Source organism: Apis laboriosa, unplaced genomic scaffold, assembly GCF_014066325.1.
Source record: "Apis laboriosa isolate Shangri-la unplaced genomic scaffold, ASM1406632v1 scaffold71_cov137, whole genome shotgun sequence".
Classification (NCBI taxonomy): Eukaryota; Metazoa; Arthropoda; class Insecta; order Hymenoptera; family Apidae; genus Apis; species Apis laboriosa.
In genome coordinates, this window is record NW_025224229.1 from 478,258 (window position 1) to 501,477 (window position 23,220).

The 23,220-nt window shown below is 18.9% G+C and overlaps 2 protein-coding genes across 2 annotated transcripts; one reads left to right on the forward strand and one right to left on the reverse strand.

Annotated features, from left to right (window-relative positions):
- Window positions 1-494: 494 nt before the first annotated feature.
- LOC122719259 (translation initiation factor IF-2-like) lies at window positions 495-8,712 on the reverse strand. The gene is made up of 2 exons (XM_043944925.1): window positions 8,666-8,712; window positions 495-1,741 (listed from the first exon to the last, which is right to left on the reverse strand). The coding sequence occupies exon 2, from the start codon at window positions 1,694-1,696 to the stop codon at window positions 596-598; it is 1,101 nt and encodes a 366-aa protein (XP_043800860.1). The 5' UTR covers window positions 1,697-1,741; window positions 8,666-8,712; the 3' UTR covers window positions 495-595.
- A 1,029-nt stretch (window positions 8,713-9,741) lies between these two features.
- On the forward strand, window positions 9,742-15,045 carry LOC122719275 (restin homolog). Its single transcript, XM_043944939.1, has 6 exons — window positions 9,742-9,769; window positions 9,834-9,892; window positions 10,291-10,464; window positions 11,922-12,125; window positions 13,079-13,368; window positions 14,919-15,045. The coding sequence occupies exons 1-6, from the start codon at window positions 9,742-9,744 to the stop codon at window positions 14,932-14,934; spliced, it is 771 nt and encodes a 256-aa protein (XP_043800874.1). The 3' UTR covers window positions 14,935-15,045.
- Window positions 15,046-23,220: the final 8,175 nt, after the last annotated feature.

Sequence of the window (23,220 nt, forward strand, 5' to 3'; positions counted from 1 at the left end):
TTATTATATGTTTAATATGTTTAATTAAAAAAAATGAGTTTTTTTCAAGAAATACTTACTCAGTAGACAAAAACAAAAAAATAAATAAATTTATGATAACATAGAAAAAAATCATAGTTTACTTTCCATCAATATTAATAATTTTTCTAATAATTTATTAAAGATTTATTAAATTTATTTTTATTAAATTTTATATTAGTACTAAATTAGAATACAAACAAAAATAAAAAAGAACGAAAATAAGATACTTAATATTTAATATATATGACAAATATAACTTTATTTCATATTAATTTCTATTTTTAATGTATATACTTCTATATGAAAATAAAATAAGAAAAATTTATTTTTTAAAAAAAATAAACATTTAATGCGAGGTAATAATTGTTTAATAATATTTATATTCTTATACTTATCTTGAACAAAATAAGAGAAAATCATATATTTGATAAAAAGGAAGAAAATTCAGAGAATTTAAACGGAACACGTTTGATACTTCAACAATTTATTTTACAATTTGACATGATATTTCGTTATTCTTGAACGATGACAACAATAACACTAGATTCCACTAAAACGTCCAATTTGAAAGAATCTAGTACCGATAACCTTTAATACCATAATTATCAGTCGGTAAAGCATTAGCTAGACTAAGAAGTTCCGAACGATGAAGACCGTTCGGCTCGTGAAGCAGTCCAGATGCTGGAAGAGCAATAGTTTCTTGATAACCAGTAGATACAAGAGCATCCGTTTGATGTAATCCAGTTGACGCGAGAAGAGAACCATGTGGACGAAGAGCAGGTAGATCAAGGGCAGGTTCTGCGACTGCAGGTGCATGTCCATGTTGAGGAGGAAGTTTCGGAAGTGGTGAAGGCTTTGTTGGTTCGTGAGTCAAAAGCGCAGAAGCAGCAGCATTATCAGCCACATGCGCAGCAGCAGCAGCAGCGTTATTTTGCGCAGCCGCGGCTGCATTCGCAGCTTTTTCTGCAGCTGCTTGGGTAGTTTCGTAGTCGAGACGCGCAGCAGAAAGTTGTTCATCTACCGATTCCGCTCTTGCTTTCGCTTGGCCAAGCATAGTAGTTTGTGCCGCCAATTCGGCTGCAGCTTCAGCGGCAGCTTGTGCTGCACGATCAGCTGTGGCTTGGGCCGCATTCAAAGCTGCTGTGGCTACTTGCAATTGATGCATGGCTTGTTTAGCGGTAGTTCTTGCTGCGCTTGCGGCACGTTCAGCTTGTTGTAATTGTAAATTTTCACTGTCTACCGCTACATGAGCGTCTTTCGATTGTTGTTCCAATCCCTGCACTACGATCTGTTTTCCAGCAAGTGCTGCAGCCGCAGTTGCTGCGGATTGAGCAGCAGCTTGCGCCAATGTGTTTTTCGCAACGAATGCAGCTTGTCCGGCTGCGGAATGTTGATTGCTCAATTGCGTATGCGCTTGTTCCGCTGCGCCTTTCGCGATGTTGGCCAAAGGACCACCTACACTGAAACCTGGATGAGAAATCCCGTGACTGTGTGGAACTGATGCTGGGGCTAAGACAGGAGTTTTAGCGAAAGCAGTGGAATCAACAAGTGCTAGTGCTGGTTCATGCGCATATTCGTATTCATAACTTTGAGCTTCTTGATCATGAGCTTGCTTCTTCGCTAGACCACATTGTACCAGACAAATATATGTTAATAGCAGCAACAGTAGCTTCATTTTTAATCTTTTAATTATTTTTTTTCGAAAATATTTTTTTTTAATCTGTAATAAGAAAATATTAATGTTAATAAAAATCTGTAATACATAAATAAAACTTTTAAAAAGTTTTTTTTTTTAGATGGATAGAATAAAATATATGTTTGTTTTATCTAGACATTAGATTATCTTAGAAAGAATTAAAAGTATAAAAAAAAATATTTAGACAAAAGTTATATAAATGTTTAGTATAAAGGGAAATATAATATAGTATAAATATATAAATACTTTTTATTTGCGAAAAAGAAATTTTATGATTAAGATATTTTTTTTAAATAAAATGCTATGTTTTACTTATGTTTATACATAAGTAAACATAAAAGACAATAAAACGAATTCAAAAATTTATATTAAGAAAGTTCAATCTATTTTATTCAGTGATATATATCAAAATTATTGGAAAATTAAGACAATACTTGCTATTCAATTGAATATTATTTGACTATTTGAGAAAATATTTTTATTGGAAATCTCGGATAATGAACGTAAAAATAATTTATCGCTTTCAATTTTGAAATTTCAATTTTATTCAAGTATTCAAAGTATCAAGAATTCTCGTTCATTTTTATATATAATATTCAAATATTAAACTTTTATATATTTTAAAAAAACTAAAATATAAAATAAAAAAATAATAAAATATAATCACAATCTCATAATATTATTGAGAAATAAAGTGTTAAATGCTAAAATTTTATTTTTTTAAACAGCATTTTAAATTCATATAATTATAATTAATATTAATTATAATAATAATTATATTGTTATAATATATTAATACATATATTAATATTAATACATTATATTAATAATTAAATATTATTTTAAAAATATTAAATAAAAAATGATAACTAAAAACTTTGATACATATCTATATTTCATATATTAAATATATACTTTTGTATCGAATTATATGTATTATTTATTATCAATATTAGTATCCATCCGATCACTAACAGTAGATTTAAAATCTAAAGCCTTCACTTCTCTAGTTTCACCTGTGTGGCTTTGCCTTCAGCATTGTATATAAAAAACGGGACACTTATGCCCATAAAAGGACAGACTGAATAGCATTCTACATTCTATAGAAAGCTATAAGAAATAAAAAAATTTCAACTGTTCGAATGATGCATTAAAATATAGAAATTTATTAGTATTTATTAAATCGAAAATAACTGAAAAACTAGTGCATAGAATAAAATAAGGCCTTAAGAATTGAATCAACTAAATATCAATGTAAAGTAATATATATATATATGATCAATTTTGAATTCATTATTTTGTAATATCTTTCAATAAATCATAAAAAATTATTCTGTGTAGTTTCATTATGTTAAATTTTATTTTATAAGTGACTTTTATAATAATATAGTTAATATAATTAGAAACAGATTCCTCTAAATGAATGCATTATTATATATTATTTTAATTTATTGCAATCTAATTGTTAGTAAATATTTTTAATTATTTGTATACAATATTAATGTTAATCTTCATCTAAAAAATAATAATTTTTGATATTCCATGTATTCATTTTGTATTATATTATCATTTGAAATGAATGAATTTCAATTTTTACTTATAATACATCTCTTTTTTAAATTATTTTTTCATTATGTTTTTGAAAAATAATTATTCTTCAAATATTTTTTTATTTATAGAATAATGTTTAATTAAATAAAAACTAATATTTAATTAAAAAAATCTAAAAAAAAGCATCAAATTTTAGTAATTCAGAATATTTATTTATTTTAATAGATTTTTTTTATATTATATTTTTTATATATTATATATTGTTCCTTTTATGATAAAAAAATATATATATAATAAAATATAAAATCATTCATAAAATATACATAATAACATTCAACTTGTATATAAATGCACATAAATTCTGTTCCTTTAATAATACTACAAGCAATTACAAATAATTGAGACTTAAAATGGATCAATAGTGAATTGCATAATAATTTTTGTGCATAGTTAAAAAATTGTTCAATTATATTATTATCCAACTATAGTAAATTTATGAAATGTTTTTAAAAAAACAAAATTTATGACTGAAAACTTTTTGTTCAATTTTCATTGTTCTGAGGATTATTATATAAGAGTTAATAGAATAGAATATTTTTTGTAAAATATTTTTAGAAGATCTATTCAGATCAAAATAAATAGAAAAATTGGCATTTAAAAATATCAATTGAAACTTTTTTTATAAAATTAGAATTTGCATTAGATAAAATAAGATGATAAAGATAAAAGAAAATGATAAAGTAGTATGACAAAAATAAAACGGCCATATTTTATTTTTGTTTCGTTTTATTTAATACGAATTTTATTAATTTACTTAATAACTTAATAAATAAATCTCAACTGACAATTTTATATATCAACTTTTGTATTTATTTATCCTCTCGAAAAGAAATTGATATATCAAAAATGTCTTATAAATATTTTAATATCTTCTATTCATAAGTACTTGTTAAACTCAAATGACCATCTTTAAAACTAAAAATAGAAGATGGTAAAGATGATTTTTTTATTTTCAAAATTATTAACTTCATCAAATCTATTTTAACAACTCTTTCTCTGTTAAACACATTAAGAATAGTTATTTTAATAAAAGTTTATTTTTTATATTTCTTGTTTTCCTTTTTCGCCATAAAACTTTTTCGATTATTTAATATTTAATTATTTTATAATAATTATAAAAATTTAATGTGAAATACAGAATTGAAACTATTATATATATATATATATTGAACTGAAATTATTTTTAACAAAGTAACAAAATTTAACATTATATAATATAATAAAATTTATAATACAATATAACAGAATTTATCAATAAATATCTTATTTCTATTGTTTTCTACTATATACAATGTATAATGAAAATTTAAAATACAAGCTCTAGAAGATGTATATAAAAATACGTCTTTGTATATAAAAGTAAATCGAAAATATAGAACGACAATTATTATTAAAGATTTGTTTTTAAAAAAATCGATTATGAAAATTCATCAAATATGCACTTGTAAAATAATTAAATTTAATCAATTAAATTTTTTTATACTTATTTTTTATAGTTATTTCTGTGTTTATATATGCAAATAATTTTTATAACTTTATTATTATCATATTATTCATGATATTTTTTTCATTTTTCTTTCTTTTTACATTTATTATTTGATTATATGATATTCATCTTCTTATTATGTAAAAATAAAAAAATATAATTTATATTTTATCTCTTTTGATTATTTGATAATTTTAATTGTTTTATATATTATAAATCATATTATAAATTTAAAATATTAAGAAAATATATAGTATTGAACAATACAATATGACAGAAAATGGATGTAATAAAAATCATTCATGAAAGATCTATTACAATTCTATCAACGATTAGAATTAATAATTAGAAACGAGATATGAATATAATAAATAATTAAAAAAAAAAAAAAGAAATTATGACATTACGTCACGAATTTCTATACTGATTTGAGAAATTTGAACTAGTTCATTTGTTTTAATTTTAAAACTGTTACATTTCCGTATATATGTATGTAAGTATGGATATCTTTTTTTTGGACACTCCCTGCCTTTCACATTTTACTGTGTATTAGTCATGGAAGATTGGTAAGGTTACAATAAAATCCGCCTTTACCGCATTGATAGTGTATATTATAGTGTTCTCTTACTAGATCGTTTTCCAAGAATATTGTAAATTGACTTTCAATATCTAAAATTTTACAAATATTTTTATTAACAAATATTCCATAGTTAAAATATTAAAATAATATATATACTTAATATTATATACTTAATTATATACTTATATACTTATATATAATTATATACTTAATATTTATATAATTAATATTACTTAATATAATTATATACTTAAATATTTCGATTATAAAATTAAAATAATATTTGTTGAAATAAAATATTGTTATATCATAATGAAATTAGAGATAATTGAAACCAGATTTTTAAATTCATAAAATTTAAATTTGAAATTTTGTCGGATTTCGAAATTCTTTAAAATACATATTTTTTTTCTTTTTTTCAAAAACTTGTCAAGAAATAAAAATTTTAATAAATCTTGATAGAATTTTTTAAATTCAAATATAATATTTGAGAAATTTCTTGAAATTTCAATATTTGAGACTAGATCTATTTCTGAATAAAATACATCAATTATATCGAAACAAAATTTTTAATTCAAGAATATGTTTATAGAGGAAAAAAAGAGAACTGATTTTTTTTTCGGAGAATTGATTTAAGAAACACAAATGCATTAATCATGATCTTTTACGAAATTCAGAATTGATATGGATCATTCATGACATATATTCTAGTTTTCCGGTTGCAACTCTGTTGCAATTCATTGCGGTTCAAAATCAAATGTCCAGTTCCGTTGCGCTCTAAAAAGCAATGCACACATATGTAATACACACATGTATGTAATGTATGTAATAATTAAATCAATAGATAAACAATCTTTATTTGTATGTAATCTTAAGCACGTATATAATCATATGCATTAATTCCAAAAAAAAGAAATATATAAATGAAATAAATAAAATATATATATAAGAAAATGTAAATTAGAAAAATATATATCAGATATTAAAAGATAAAAAAAATATAAATTTTTAATTCTTTAAATTATATCAATGTGTAATTATATATTTAATATGATGATAATTATAAAAGAAAGCAAGAAATAAAATTTGTGCCGTGAGAATTGTTTTCAAATAAATTTGAAATAATTTAATATAAAAAAATTGAAATAATTTATTATCAATGCATAAATTATGAAATTAAATCATGAACTTTAAAATTAATTAATTAAACTTTAAAATTTACAATTAGATATAATGAATAGATGTACATATATATACATGTATATGTAAATATTGTGAGATTAATCATTTTTTTTATTTTTTTCATTTTTTATTTTATTTTTTATTTCTTATAATTATTTTATTTCTTATAATAAAAAAGAAATTATTAAATATTGTACTATTAATAAAAATCATATCAACAAAAAGGGATAAAAAGTATATAAAATCAAGATGTAATTGAATATTAGATTATTATAGATTTATAGACATCTCTGAAAGCATAATTGAGTTCTTTCACTTAGCATTCGAAGCATGACCGTGAAGAATAATTCTTCAAGAATGTAGCAAAATTATGAAATTGTATCAAAGAATTATTATCATTATTAAATGTTTAAAATATAAATCATATCAATTAATCAATGTTAATATCTTTAAATTTAAATTTTATATAAAATTTTATGGAATACAACTCGTTTATTTTCATTATGTAGTAAGATAATTAATTTCTCACATCATTATTTTGGACAAATAAGTTTTTAAAAATTTTATTTATGATTATACATAAATAATTTAAAGATATTTGAATAAATTACTATTATAAAAGAAATATTTTGTAATATTTATTTAGATTTATTGTATAAATATTTATTTGTGACAAAAATAAAAAATTAAAGAATTATATTGTCAAAATCATTTAGAAAAATCATTTTAAAATTGTTTTTATAAATAATAATATTTATAAATAATTAAATATAAAATATGAATACAATATAAAATTTAAATAATAATTAAATAATAAAAAATTTTGATATAGAAGATAAACAATATTATTCGACATATCTAATTCTCATAATTCAAAATTTGAAATTTTTGTTGTTAAGAAAACACAGCTTATATCCAAAATTTCGACAATTAATTATTGTTATAGAAAACTTTATTTGCGTTTTTTATTAAGTTCCACGAATAATTTTAATATAATATTTCAAAGCTTCTAATTTGATATTTTAATGTGTTTTTATAATAAATAGAAATTAAATTCGTTTTCTTTACAATTTATAATTTTTATGTTGTTATTACAGCAAATGAATAAACGCAGCAAATGAGCATAATATAGTGACTACATAAAATTCTACGATTTGAATAAGTGAAAGTACATGTATTTTTTAATCTAAAGTTTTAACTGATTTTTTATTTTATTTTTATCTATATCGATGCAAATGAATTCTTTTTTAATTTTTCACTTTTTATAGATTGCAGTTTTATATATAATATATATATTTTTATGTATCATATATATATTTATTATAGTATGTATTATATATTTTTATACATATTAAATTGTAACTGCATTTATGTAAAAAAAAAAAAAATGATTATATATAGATACTATAACTAATAACTTTTAAAAATTGTTAAAGTTAATTTAGAAGTACAGTTATAAATAGAAAATTTATATTTTTTTTATATGAAAGATATATAAAAGATTTATTTAATGAAAACTATCAAATATTTTATAGTTTTATATAAATTTTTTATATAAATTCAATAATTAATATGAAATTATAAGAAATTTTTAATTCTTTTTTAAAAACTAATTTATTTTCTGTATCATTCAACATTATTAATTTATTTTACATATTTAATTAAAATATTTTCTAAATATAAAATTCTACATATTATTTCTTTATTTTATTGAAATTTTATTAAATTAAAATACTATTTTAAACATCATATATATTAAAATAATTATTTTAAAACATAGAATAAATAATTAAATTAATTAACGAATTAATTCACTTTTATATTTCTTGAATCATTAATTAAATCTGAATATTATAAGTATTTCTAAAATTATAATTTTTATAGATTATGATCTTATATTGTATATATTGTAATTAATTAATTTTTTAAAAGATTTTTATTATATTGAAAAACAAAATTATTATAAATTTCTTGAAAAATATATAAAAAATAATGTAATATTTTATAATTAAATATATTGTTACCTAATTTAAAAAAATGGAAAATATAAATAAATAATATATTGTTAATAATAACTTTCAATACTCACAAAGTTTAATACTGGTCAAATGTATAAAGAATGAGTGCTGTTTCTGGACGAGGAAACAACTAAGAACTGATACCACTTACCTGGTTATCGTACCTCTTATAGGTCTGTACTCAGAGCTAATGGTAATACGATGGTTACGGAAGGGGTTCAGGATGTTGAGAATAATGGTATATAATGCCATTTCTTGAAACAAACGAAGAAATTCAAATTTATAATAATTTATAATCTATAATTATAAATAAATATTTTCAAATTAATTTAATATAGAATAAATAAATATATTTATATATTTTTTTTAATTATCACAGGATTTTAAATATTAATCCATAATTATATATATCATCGTTAAAATATTAAAAATCATATAAATTACAAGTTATCTATTATATAAAAAAATACTATTGCGTTACAATATTCATAACAATTGTATTAATAACAAATAAAGTTTTAAAAATTATAAATTATTTGATCATTATTCTATATATATATTTAAAATTGTAAAAGAAGAATTAAAAACTTATTAAAAGAATTAATAACTCATTGAATCATTTATATGATTAATTAATATAAATTATTTTATAAGAGAACTTTAAGGAACGAAATATTATATATATAATATTGTTATAATTAAAATCTAATCAAATTAATTATCTTTTTTTACAATAAAAATTCAAAATTTTAAAAACATAAAATCATAATCTTAAAATTTTAAAAACATATCTATAAATGTAATTATATAAAAAATTAAATTTTATTTATATATTTAATTTTAATTTTAATATACGATTTGGTTTATAATATCCAAAAAAGAAATTAAAATTCTCTTATCTCAATATATATATATATGTACACAAATATAAAAAGTTAAATAAATAAATAGATAATAGGTATCGTTCGCTGCATTGCATATCCACCCTTCTTCGACATGTAAAATTCGATACAACCGCGTTTCATTCGTTTCTCTCGTCAACGTGCTTTCACATACGTCATACTAATTAGAAATAATTTAATATTCCGATATATGATGATTTATATGAACTACAATCCGGCATTCACCTAAATTCGTTTCTTTCAGAATGTACATCTTTTACATTCTTTATATCGGTGAGTACTTTTGACTAAACCTAACGCTAATTCTTCATTTTCTAACCAAATAAATATATTTTAGTACTGCTGACTTTCGAATATTTAGATTGTGGAAGGGTTCATAAGATTCCAGTTACCTTAGTAAGTCTAATCTTATTCCTTATTACGTATTTATGCAATTATTAATTCTTTCATGTTCTTGCATTCTAATAAAGAATCATTTAGTAACCTTCAATGAGAAAACTTGAATTCGTGTCATACACTTATGAATTCAGTTTATTTATTACAAGGTAACATACAAATAACTATGCAAATTTATCATTTTCCTAGAGAAATATTTATATAATAATATTTTTGAGTTAATATATTCCGTTTCGAATAAAGCTAAAATATGAAATATGAAATAGATATCTAAATATAATAATGGAAATCTCTTTCAAAAATTAGAAACATTTCCAAGAAATTATTATAAATTTATGTAACCAAATAATATATCTTTTATAACATATTTATAATGATCATTAAAATCTTTCTATTAGAATCAAAGAGAAATACGTTACGCCGAAGGAGGAACTTGTAACAGCAATCCAGTTAGTCCAAATAATTCAAAAAAAACTACAGAAAAAAGTAGTAACATCGCGCAGAAAGCTGCACAGGAAGCTAAAGCTGCTTCAGATGCACAGAATATTGCTGGTCAGCAAGCCGCACGTCAAGTACTTATTTTTTTTAATATATGCGTTTATTTTGATTATAAAAATATAATTAAATAATTTATGTCTTTTTTTTGAAACATAACTTATCATTCCTCCAATCCAAATGTTTGTTATAGCAAAAATTATCTTAAATCAGGAAACTAATATTATTTATTCATTTTTCATATTTTTTAAAACAATTTTATTTAAATTATGAATAATGAAAGAATTATATTACATTAAATTTTAATCAAATTCTGTGTAATGAACTCGATTACGTCAGATTTGTTTCTCACGTGCAGAACTGATGCGTATATTTTATGAACATTCGCATCATTCATTATTGCGAAAACGTACATAAGACAACTTGCGTTCTTTGCAAAATTACTAAACTTTAATTCCCACATAGTATGTGAAAATAATTGTTTTGTAGCGTGTAACATTTCACTAAGCAAATATTAGGTCATTGACTGAGTTTTGCGGATCTTTTACCTTAAAATATTCATTAAAATAATGTCTGTGCAATTATTCTCCTTCTAATTGAGATAATATCATTAATTTGAATGATTCATTCCAGCAGAAAATTAGATTCATTTATAAGAATTTTTTGTTACAAGAAAAAATAATAATCACTTTCTCATTTTCGTTGTATTAATCTTTCATATTATATTGTAATATTTAAATTAAATTATCAATTTTTAAGAAAATCACACAATTATTTTTACTTTTATATATGTAGAAATATATATATGTGTAAATATTTTTATTTTTATATATTATATAGAAAATTTTATAATGAAAATTTTCATTATTTTTGTTTCAATGCAAATAATAAATCGAAATATAATAAATAGAAATAATTTATGATTTGAACAAATAATGAAGAAAATATTGAAAATTTATTGTATATATATTGTATTATATATATTAAATATTTTATATTTGTTATAATAAATTTTTTAATATTTCTTTTCAATTTTATTCAGAAATATATTTTTATATAATTATAAAAGAGAAAGATTATTTTATTATTATAAAGGAAAGTTATCTTCAAAAAGATTGGAAAATATTAAAAATAGTTGAAATATATAATATTTGAACAATAAGATTTATTAAAAATGATTTTTTTTTTAATTTATTTCATTGTCACAATTTTAGGAACATGCTACAAAATGACATTTTCGATCATCTTGACATCACATATAATGTTCTCTGCCAATGTATTTTACAATCAATGAATTCATTGATATATTTTGATTAAAAAAATGGCTTTTAAAACAAAAAAACTCGATATGAAAAATATCTCACTATAATCTATCATCATTGCGTAACAATTCACAAAATTTAGTTAAAAATCTAACATTATACACTCTGAAAATTAAAATAAAAATGTAATTTGATTTTTTAATTTATTATTTAATAATGATTAAACGTATAATATATTTGCTAGCTATATTAAAAAGTTTTCTTAAATATAGGTGAAAACACAACTTGCTGAAAAAGCAGTACAGGCTGCAAAAGCTGCAGAAGAGGTGCTTACAGGGAAGAAAGTAATAGTAGATCAATTACAAGAAGAAGTGAGGGAAGCACAATCAGTTGTTCAAGAAGAGTCCGCATCTATGGAACAAGAACAAGCTAATGTTAATGCTGCTGTACAAGCAGCACGTCAGTCACAAGATCAGGTAATCTTTAAATTTTAAAAAATGAAAATTTGTATTACTAGATTGGAATATAAATAATTTCGCTTATGAAATTTTTCATTAGTATTATAATTTATAATTATAATTTATAATATATAATTATTTTTGTATTATAATTTTAAAAAAATTTAAAGTTAAAAAAGTATTTATGAGTAAAAGAATTGTATATTATATATAATTGTATATAATTGTATATTAATTTTATTTATATTTAGACTTTTTCAAAAAGATTCTCTTCTCATAAATAAAATATTCTTTATTTTTCTTTATCACAATCATTAAAAATATATAATACAAATCTTTGATACTTTTTTTGAATAGAAACAATAACTTATTTATTTCACAATAATTAAAATCTTCTTTTAATATTCTTCTAAAATAAGAAATATTTACCTATATTTTGAACAAAACGTAAATATATCTATAAATATAATATATGAAAATTCAATATGAATATGTATGTATATATATATGTTATATGTATATATTTTATATGTGTATATATATATATATATATATATATATATATATATATATATATATACCCATAAAATAATATTTTTTGTTATTATTTTAATTTATTTTAATTTAATTTACAAAATACTTACAAAATATTTCCTCAATATTTTTAAATATAAAATATAATATAAAATATTATATTTATTTATTTTTTAATTATTAAAATATTATATTTCACGAAATCATTTTCATCGATTTTCATAAATTGTGTGACGTACAAAGAATTAAGCAATGCATATAATCTGCATATACTTACGTTCAACCATTCACTGAGGTCATTCAGTTTCCTATATGATTCATTTTATTGTTGGATATGATTCTGCTATCGATACGATGAAATAGTTTCAATATTTTAAAAATGGGATAGCTTGATCGAAGAAATCGATTTATATTTTTTTTTCTTGATGCTGATGCAGTTGAAAACATTAACACGCGCCATGCAAACAGCTAAAGCGAATGCAGCAAACGCGCAGGCTGCTGCGAACGGAGCGCAAAAAAGTTTACGAGAGAAAGAAGAATTGGTAGATGCGGCGAAAAGGCGGGTTGAAGAATTATCTAGTCAGTTGAAGAATGCTAGACAAGAGCTTGCTAACACGAATCGTGCGGCTGCTAGGGCAAGTGCTGCTGCTAGCGAAGCGAAAGCGAACGCTAGCAGGAACAAAAGACGATTGGAGAACATTCGAAAGATGAGGACCATGAAAAAAAGGTAGATAACAATTTTCTTGCTTTCCAAGATCGATATTTGTGCAAATAATATCCTACATAAAATCATTTCATTCGAATATTTGTCACTATTTATGATACAAAAAGAAATAAAAATTGAATGATTTGAATGAGATGCATGATTTTTTTTTATAGATAAGTATAAAGAAGTCATATGAAGGACTAATTTTTGAAATGAACTATTCAATTTTTATTACACTAATAGATATAGTTATAATTATTTTCTATAGAAAATTACTAGGCCATTTATATTGAAAAATCTTTAATTTAAGAGATATTTTTATTTAAAGTTTGTAAAATTTATCATATGAAAAATATGCAAAAAGATATATTCAATAGTTAAAATTTTTCTTAAAAATTTCATCAATTTTTTATCATAAAATCAAACTTTTATCAAATATTTTTATTATAAATATTTTTAGTCAGTTAAATACTTTTTTGTAGGAAATAAGAAAATATATTCATAAATGCAATAAAATTATATGATTCTATTTAAAAAATTAAAGTTGTTTTTCATATAATCTCTATATATTTACAAAACTAATCATTCAAATTGTGCTTCCTGAAATCATTCAACTTTTATTTTTTTGTATCATTAACATAGCAATAGATTTAAGTATTTATTAAATTTGTATTAATACTATGATAATTTTATATATTCAAATAGTAAAAAAGATGTAAAATAATATATTTAAAGTTGATCTCAAAAATATGCAATTATATTATATATTTATAGAAAATTATAACAAAAAAGCAACTTGATATTAACTTTTTATATATTTAATAAATATTATAATATTAATTTATTCTACAATTATAATTTAATTTTTTAAGAGAAAAACATAGAATAAAAATGAAAAATCATATAATAAAAACTATATATTTAGAAAACAAGACACTTTTGAGACTAATTGTAAATCTATATATATTTATGATTTTTTTTTTTTTTGATTATGAATATAAATTAAAATATATACATATAAAATACATATATTCTACAGTTGCACATTATTTTCTAATGTAATATTTATTCCTATAGAAGATATAGTAAAATTATTAAAATATTTTATTATTTCTATTTATATAATATTATAAATTATTTATAAAAAAAATATTTATAATTTACATATTTTTAAAATATATTTCATCAAAAAAATAAATTTTATAAAAATTGAAATCTTAATATTTTTGAAAAATTTAACTACTTAAATACGAGATATGTATAACTGTTATGAAAATATTTATTGATATTTTCTATCAAATATATCATTGTATTTATTATAATATTTGTATACTAATCAATTATATAAGAATTTTATGAAAATGAAATGAAAACATGATTAAAGAATAAGGCTACAAACACAAATACTTTATAAATATAATGTTATTATGTTATTTATTATATTATTATTATATTATTTATTATATTATATATTTATATTATTATAATTATAGTAATTATAATAATATAATAATAAATCATTGTTTTTTTTAATATATTTTATATAATAATTATATTTTTTTTATTTTCAGATGCATACATGCTTAAAAAAGAACTAATGAAGTAATGACTCTGAAAAACTTATAATAATATTACATCGATTAATTAGATATAAATTTATGCTAAAATATAATATTAGAAGTAAATAGCAAACTTATATCTTTATATTTTCCAACTTTTACAACATAAAATAACATATCAATAGAAGAAATAATCAACTCTTACTGCAACAATTTATTTTTATAAAAACAATTTATAAATGAACGTAGTAACGAAATTATGAAATATTTATGTAATAATGAAATATTTTTCTTGAAAATAATTCATTATAACTCAAAATTGATTTTGATCTATATGATTTTCAATATTATTATTTTTCATAAATCCTTTTTTTTTATCATAACATTATGGCTATTACATTACATTATATTATATTACATTTATGGCTATTTACATTAAAAAATTAATAAAAATTCTTTTATTTTATTTAGATAATTTTTTATTTAATACATTTCGTGTATTAACGTAACATTCATAATTTCCTACTCCTTAATATAAATTAAATTTTAACTGTAAAATATTTTTGATTTGAAAATTGATTATCAAAATTTCGAATTATGTGTAAAGCATCAGTAATCAAAATTAAATATGAAGAGTTCAGAAATAAAAGAAATTTTAATTCTATGTTATGAAGTTTTTATTATTGAATATCTTGAAATACAATATTATAAATTTTATGTATAATAAAAATCATTATCTCAAGTTTTTCCCAAACTCCTTTTGGATATCTCACCATTTTTAATTAATTGAAATGGCAGTCTATTACGTCAATGATCTTTTATCGCATATCGTTTTTAGTCACGATTCCTGACATTTACATTGAAATCGTGATTTACACAAACTTACGTACTGTCACGCATCAGCGAACTAGATCCTTTCTAGTGCAATGACGTATTTGTACAGTACTCGTATTGAATTCAATGATGGAACGAATATCCTTTGATAGAATTTGTTACAAATTTTTTAAATACTATATCATTATATTATATATATATCATTATTTATCATTTGTAATTTTTTTTAAAAATATATTATTTCACGTATAATTTATCGCTATAATCCAGATAATAGTCAATAAAATTTTTTCAGAGAAGAAAAAAGGTAAGTAATTATATTTATTTTACAATATGCTACATTCTACATTTATTGTACATATAAATAAATGAATATTTCTTTCTTCACGTACCTATAATGTAGTACATATCATATGATCAAAATCTTATAATAATTAAAATCTTATAATAATTATTATTATCATAATTATATTGATAATTATTATATTGATATATATTGATAATTATTATTATCAATGAAATAATATTTTAAGATTTTTTTATTATTATTAATATATAAAACAATACTTCAATTATTTTTCAATTAAATTCAAGTAAAATAATAAAATAATAAAATGTATAATTTATCACAAATTTAAATTTATCTATACAATATTTACAATATATACAATATTACATGTAAATATTGATACGACAATATTTAAAAATATGATTACGATATACGATTCAATTATTCGCAATATAATTGTAAAATTTATTGAAATTTATTAAGAATATTAATATTAGAATTTCTTGTAATATCATTATTTTTCAATATAATCTTACTTGTTAGTACATTTAATTCATCGCCATATAAATTTTTTTTTATTGCTTTAAAAAGAAATTTCTATTGAGAAGTAAACCATATATATTGCTTTCTTCAATTATTGATCCGTAACATGATGCTTATATAATCATTTTTAAATTTATCTACTCATATAAACTACATTAAGCAAAAACATTAACCTATACTATATTGAAAGTTATTTTTATTTTAATTTTTGATATATCTTTAAATTCAGTACTTTCATGATAAAGAAAATTAAATTAACATTCGTTGAAACCAATATAGTCGTGATAAAGATTGTCAAATATTGATTTTTTTAATCTTACAATATAAAAAAATATGATACATATAAAAAAATATTACTAAATTGTGAATAATTATATCACTCTTATATTTGCTTTATTTCAATTAATTAAAAATTAACAATATTTTTATCATAATATTTAATACAAAAAAAAAATAAAAATATATATACATCTTTCAAACAATCAATTTCACAAAAATGAGCATGAATAATAATAGTTGATAAATGAAATCTAAAAAATGCAAGATTATAAAAATTATTTCATAAAATTATTTTCAAAATTATTTTTAAGGGTGATAAAACACATTGATGCATAATTTCTAAAGTAAAAGAAGGCAATGCGAAAAATATAGAGAGATATAAATAATAAAATAATAAATAATAAATAATAAAAATACAAATATATGAAATTGCAAATTTTTTATTCCGAAATAATCTTCAAAAAATTTAATACAACATCATATCAGTTATTTAATTATAATTATATTTATATAATTTATAATTAATATATTTAAAATAATTTAAAAATTGTTTTAATTGAATTGTTAAAATTGAATTTTTTGTTAAAATTGGTATATATTATCAAATTTGAATTCAAATCATTTTAATTCAATTTTAATTATGATTTAAAAAAAATCTATAATATATAAGAGAAAATAAATTTAAGAAATCGATGTGATGTTTAAATCGATGTTATTATATAAACAATCTAATTATATGAATGTGAATCTCTTGACAAACTCATAGAAATGAAATTTTACTATTTGTTAAATAAATAATTACATCTTTTTTAAATAAATAATTAATATAATTATATTAATATAATTATAATTAATATATATAATATAATTATATATCTGAATCTAAAAAAATCCCTAACATTGAAATTAAGAAGTGATTAATTTGATATAAAATGACTCAAATATTATTCTTTAAAATTAAGAGAATTTATAAGAAATTATATTATCTTATTCTATGTTTAAATTGTAAAGTACAAATGAAAAATGATTTTTTTGGTAAAAATAATTAAATAATTTACTCATATCGAATTTTTTTAAAATCTAAATCTAATCTAAAAAAAAAAATCATAACATATTTATGTTATAAAGTACTAAATATATCTATTATAAATACTCAAATAAAGCTAAAATTTTTTATATAAAAAGTAGTAAGTATACATATATAAGTATTATATACATATATATTTTTTTATAGTCTGTAAGAAAAAGTTAAAATATAAACTATAAAATAAATATATATATGATTATACTGCATAATCACTATTTAAAATGACTTTCATATTTTAAAATTTCAAATAATTTTATGTAGAGTAAAACTTATAAAGATTCAAGTAATTGCTAGTATTGTAAAGGAATGGTTAACTAGAACGTGCGAAAAATATCAAAAGGATTTTGTTAACCAAGTATAGAAAAGTATAGAAATAAGTGTAGAATGAAAAAATTAATAGATATATGTATAATGAACTATTATAGAAGTTGATACAAAACTCATTTACCAAATTTAAAATTTAATTATATTTAATTATAAAAATATAGTAAAATAGAATTAATATAGTAAAATAGCTTTAAAAAAAATACACAATTATATTTTATTTAAAAAATTTGATAGTTATAATTAAAGAATGTGAAATCAAGAATATATTTAATAATAACAAATTACTTTTAAAATTAATAAATTTCATAAATGATATTTTCTTGTAAATAATTAAATTAGATTAATAAAATATTAATAATATATTAATAAAAATGATAATTTTAGATTAAAAAGTTAATAAATTTAATCAATTATAAATTTTATTAATACATTAATAAATTAATATATAAAAAATATAAAGTCAATCACAGAAATATTCAAATATATATTTTATATATTATAAAAAATCATATCGTATATATATTATAGAAAAGAAATTATTTTTTCTAAAAATTCTAAAAAAAATGAAGTTTATATATAATATATAAGCTATTGAAAGATTATATGGAATAGGAATTCAATTTCTAAAAATTTAGTATTTTTTAATTTTAAAGCAATAAACAATTTCATCTGAATCTGACATATTTTTCACAATAGAATAAAGTTGGAGAGAAGAGTAGAGAGAGAGAATAGAGTTTTTTATTAGATTAAACATTTTATAGTTTAAAATTTTGCTTTATCTCTTATCTTTATAAAATTTTATCTAAAAAAACGAAAAAATATTAAAATTTTGAACATTGATTTTATTTTTTTAAAATTATTCTGCTGAAAAAAATTATCGTATATGTAATTATTTTTAGTTTATTATTCATACATTTTAAAAATAAATATATATTAAAAATAAAAAAAAATTAAAATAAAAAACAAACAGATTAAATTTTTCTAATATAAATAATTGTGATTGATTAAAATATAAAATATTAATAATTATAAAATTTAAATATTTTATATTACATTATATATTATTAATTATTATATTAAATATTATTTATTTATATTTTATATTAATGATATTTTGATATTCATCAGAAACTAAAAAAAGGAAAGTTCTAAAGGAATATATTTATGTTATTATCGATACTAATAAACATGATTTTACCTATAAAATGAAGAATATCTGAAGAATATTGAGAAGCAGCAGAATCACACAATGAAGATATTTTATGAAATATTTTATTCGTATCACAAATTCTGAAATATTGATCCTGAGAGAAACAAAATTTTGTACATTCTTTATGATTTATTATGGCTAACAGAATCTATATTCATTTTATTCTTAAAAAAAATATATGTATATAATATTTTTTAAACACTTGATGAAAGTCAATTCTAAAAGTTACTTTTTAGAATGTCAATTCTAAAAACTAAAACAAATAAAAGTTAATGCACAAAAATATTAATTGAGGTTTATTTATTAAATTATAATTAAATTTGCGTTAAATGAAGCGAAAAATAGATAGTAATAATATTTAAAAGTGTTCTAAGATATTTTTGAAGGTATGAATTGATTATTAATTTTTTATAGATAAAAAATTATATACATTTTAAATTATTATTCAAACATAAGTATTAAAATTTATGATCAATGGTTATTATAGAAATATAAATATATTTTGAAATAAAAAGTAAAAAGTAAAATTATATAAAAATGATTGAATAAAAATAGAATAAATACATACAATAAATAAGAAAAACATTAAATTTCTTTTATATACGATGATTCGATACATATAACTTTTGAAACATTTCTGGCTTTGGAAATTGTATCATTAAATAATAATCTTTATAAAAAAAAAATAATAATCTTTAAGTAAACACATAAAATATGTAATTAATCGGTTAAATTAAAATAAAACAGCAAACATAAATTCTATTTTATAATAGAAAGTTATTATATAAGTTATTATATAAGTTAGTTGAAATCATAACTGTCAAATGAATAAAAAAAAACATAATTCAATTGTATAATTCAATTGTCAAAAGATTGTTAATTATAATAAAAAAAGATATAGAAACTTATAGAACTTATTTTAAACAAATTTATTTTTGTTAAAAGAAATACAATATTAATAGCATTAGTTACTCATTAGAATCGTGGCATATATATGTATATACTATATCTTTTTCTTCTAGCTATCCCGAATAGTCAAATCATAATTTGAAAATGAAAATCAAAACCAATAAAACAAAGATATAAAAAATTTTATAAAAATAAAGCAACGAAATCAAATTTCAACTCAATGAAGTACGAAATATCCTATAATCTTAATAGTTAAAATATACAATCGATGAAAAATTCACAAAGAAATGCAAAACATAACATAATTAATTTCGTTAATAATTATAATAATTAGTGAATTATTAAATAAATGAAATTGATAATTTAATAATAATAAATTTTATAATAAAATATGAATAGAATTATATATATAATTGAATCACTAAGATTAATTACAACCATACGTCTTATCACGATGACTTTCCACAGGAGACTAACGTCGCCCGCCAAAATTCGTCCTCTGCGTCCTAAGTAAATTCGATAATCGAAATCGCGTCGTAAATTAAAAATATTGCATAATATGTTTTAATTACAATAATTAATAATATAATAAAATAATAAAAGCAAAATATAATAATATAATAAAAGCAAATTATTAATATATTTCTATATATATAATTATATATATATATATATATAATTATTAATATATATTATATATAATTAATTTTTAATTTATTAATTATTTATTTGATTTTTATATTTGTACATTCTTTTATTAATTCATTTATTTATTGATTTATTTATCGATTATCAATTTATCGATTGATTTATTTGTATACTTTCTTATTCTATATATATATATATATATATAATATATATTACTTTATTTATTTTTTTATTTTCTCCTTCATTTAATTATTTATATATTTATTCATTATATATTACGTATTATATTATTTATTCATTCATTTATTTACTAATGTATTTATACACATTGTTATAAACTTCATTTTATTGCTCACATATATAAATATATTTATTTATTCGTTTTTTTTATTAATTTATTTATGAACATGTATATTTTATGTTATAATAATATAATATTTTATGTTGTAAATTTTATTTTTTTGCTTATTTATGTATAAATCTATTTATTTATTCATTTTTTAAATGATTTATTTATAATCATTGTTGTAAACTTATTTGTTTTGCACATTTATCTATGCATCAATTTATTTATTTATTATTTATTATTTATACAATTATTATTTTTTGATTTATTTATAGATATTGTAAATTTCTTTATTTTGTATTCATATATGCATCAATTTATTTATTTATTTATTTATTTATACAATTATTTACTTATTAATTTACTCATAGATATTCTTGCAAATTTCTTTATTTTGCTCATTTATGTATCAATTTGCTTCTTTATTGTCTCTTTTAATTATTTACTTATTAATATATTCATTTATTTATCTAGTGATTTACTTCATTTATTATTTTATGTTTTATATAAATGAATAAATAAATAAATTTATAAAAAATGTTTTACTATGTAAATAAATAAATTGATTTATATATAATATATTATTTTGAAAACAAGGAAGTTTGTAACAATATTTATAAGTAAATCATTAAGAAAATAAATGAATAAATACATAAATAAATGAAAATGTGAAAAAGAAAATAGAAAAGTAAATAAATTAATCCATACATAAATGAATAAAACAAAGAAATTTGTATGAATAATATTTTAATTTTGTTTATTTTATTTTAAAAAAGTTAACAAATACAATAAAGTTAACAAATAACTTATTAGACCTAATAACCTAAATAAACTATTAGACGTATGAATAAATAAATAAATTCATGCATAAAAAAGAAATTAAAAGAAATTAAAATAATATTTATAATTAAAACATTTAAAAAATAAAGAAGCAAATAAATAGATAAATAAAAAGATTCATATACAAGTGAGCAAAAAAAATGAAGTTTACAATAAGTAATGTTTATAAATTAATAAAAAAAAAAAATAAATAAATAGATTCATACATGAGCAAAAGAATGAAGTTTGTAACAATCTATAGATAAATTAGTAGATAAATAAATGAATAAATAATATAATATATGATATATAATGAATAAATATATAAAAAAATAAATGAGGAAGGAAATAAAAAAATATATAAATTAATATAATAATATAAATGAATATAAATATAATAATATAAATGAATAAGATAAAAAAGTCTACAAAAAAGTTTATAAATAAATCATTAAACAAATGAATAAATAATTATATGGATAAAAAATATAAATCAATAAATAAACGAAGTTTAAATAAATAAATAAATAAATTGATGTATAAAATAAGAAAGTGTATAAAAAAATATATAAATAAATCAATCGATAAGTTGATCAATAAATAAATGAATTAATAAAAAAATGTATAAATATAAAAATCAAATAAATAATTAATAAATTAAAAATTAATTATATAGAAATATAATAATAATTTGCTCTTAATATATTGTTAATTAGTATAATTAAAACATATAATGGAATATTTTTAATTTATGACACGATTATCGAATTTGTTTAGGATGTTAACCAATCAGAGGACGAATTTTGGCGGGCGACGTTAGTCTCCTGTGGAAAGTCATCGTGATAAGACGTATGGTTGTAATCAATCTCAGTGATTCAATAATATGTATAATTCTATTCATATTTTATTATAAAATTTATTATTATTAAATTATCAATTTCATTTATTTAATAATTCACTAATTATTATAATTATTAACGAAATTAATTATGTTATGTTTTGCATTTCTTTGTGAATTTTTCA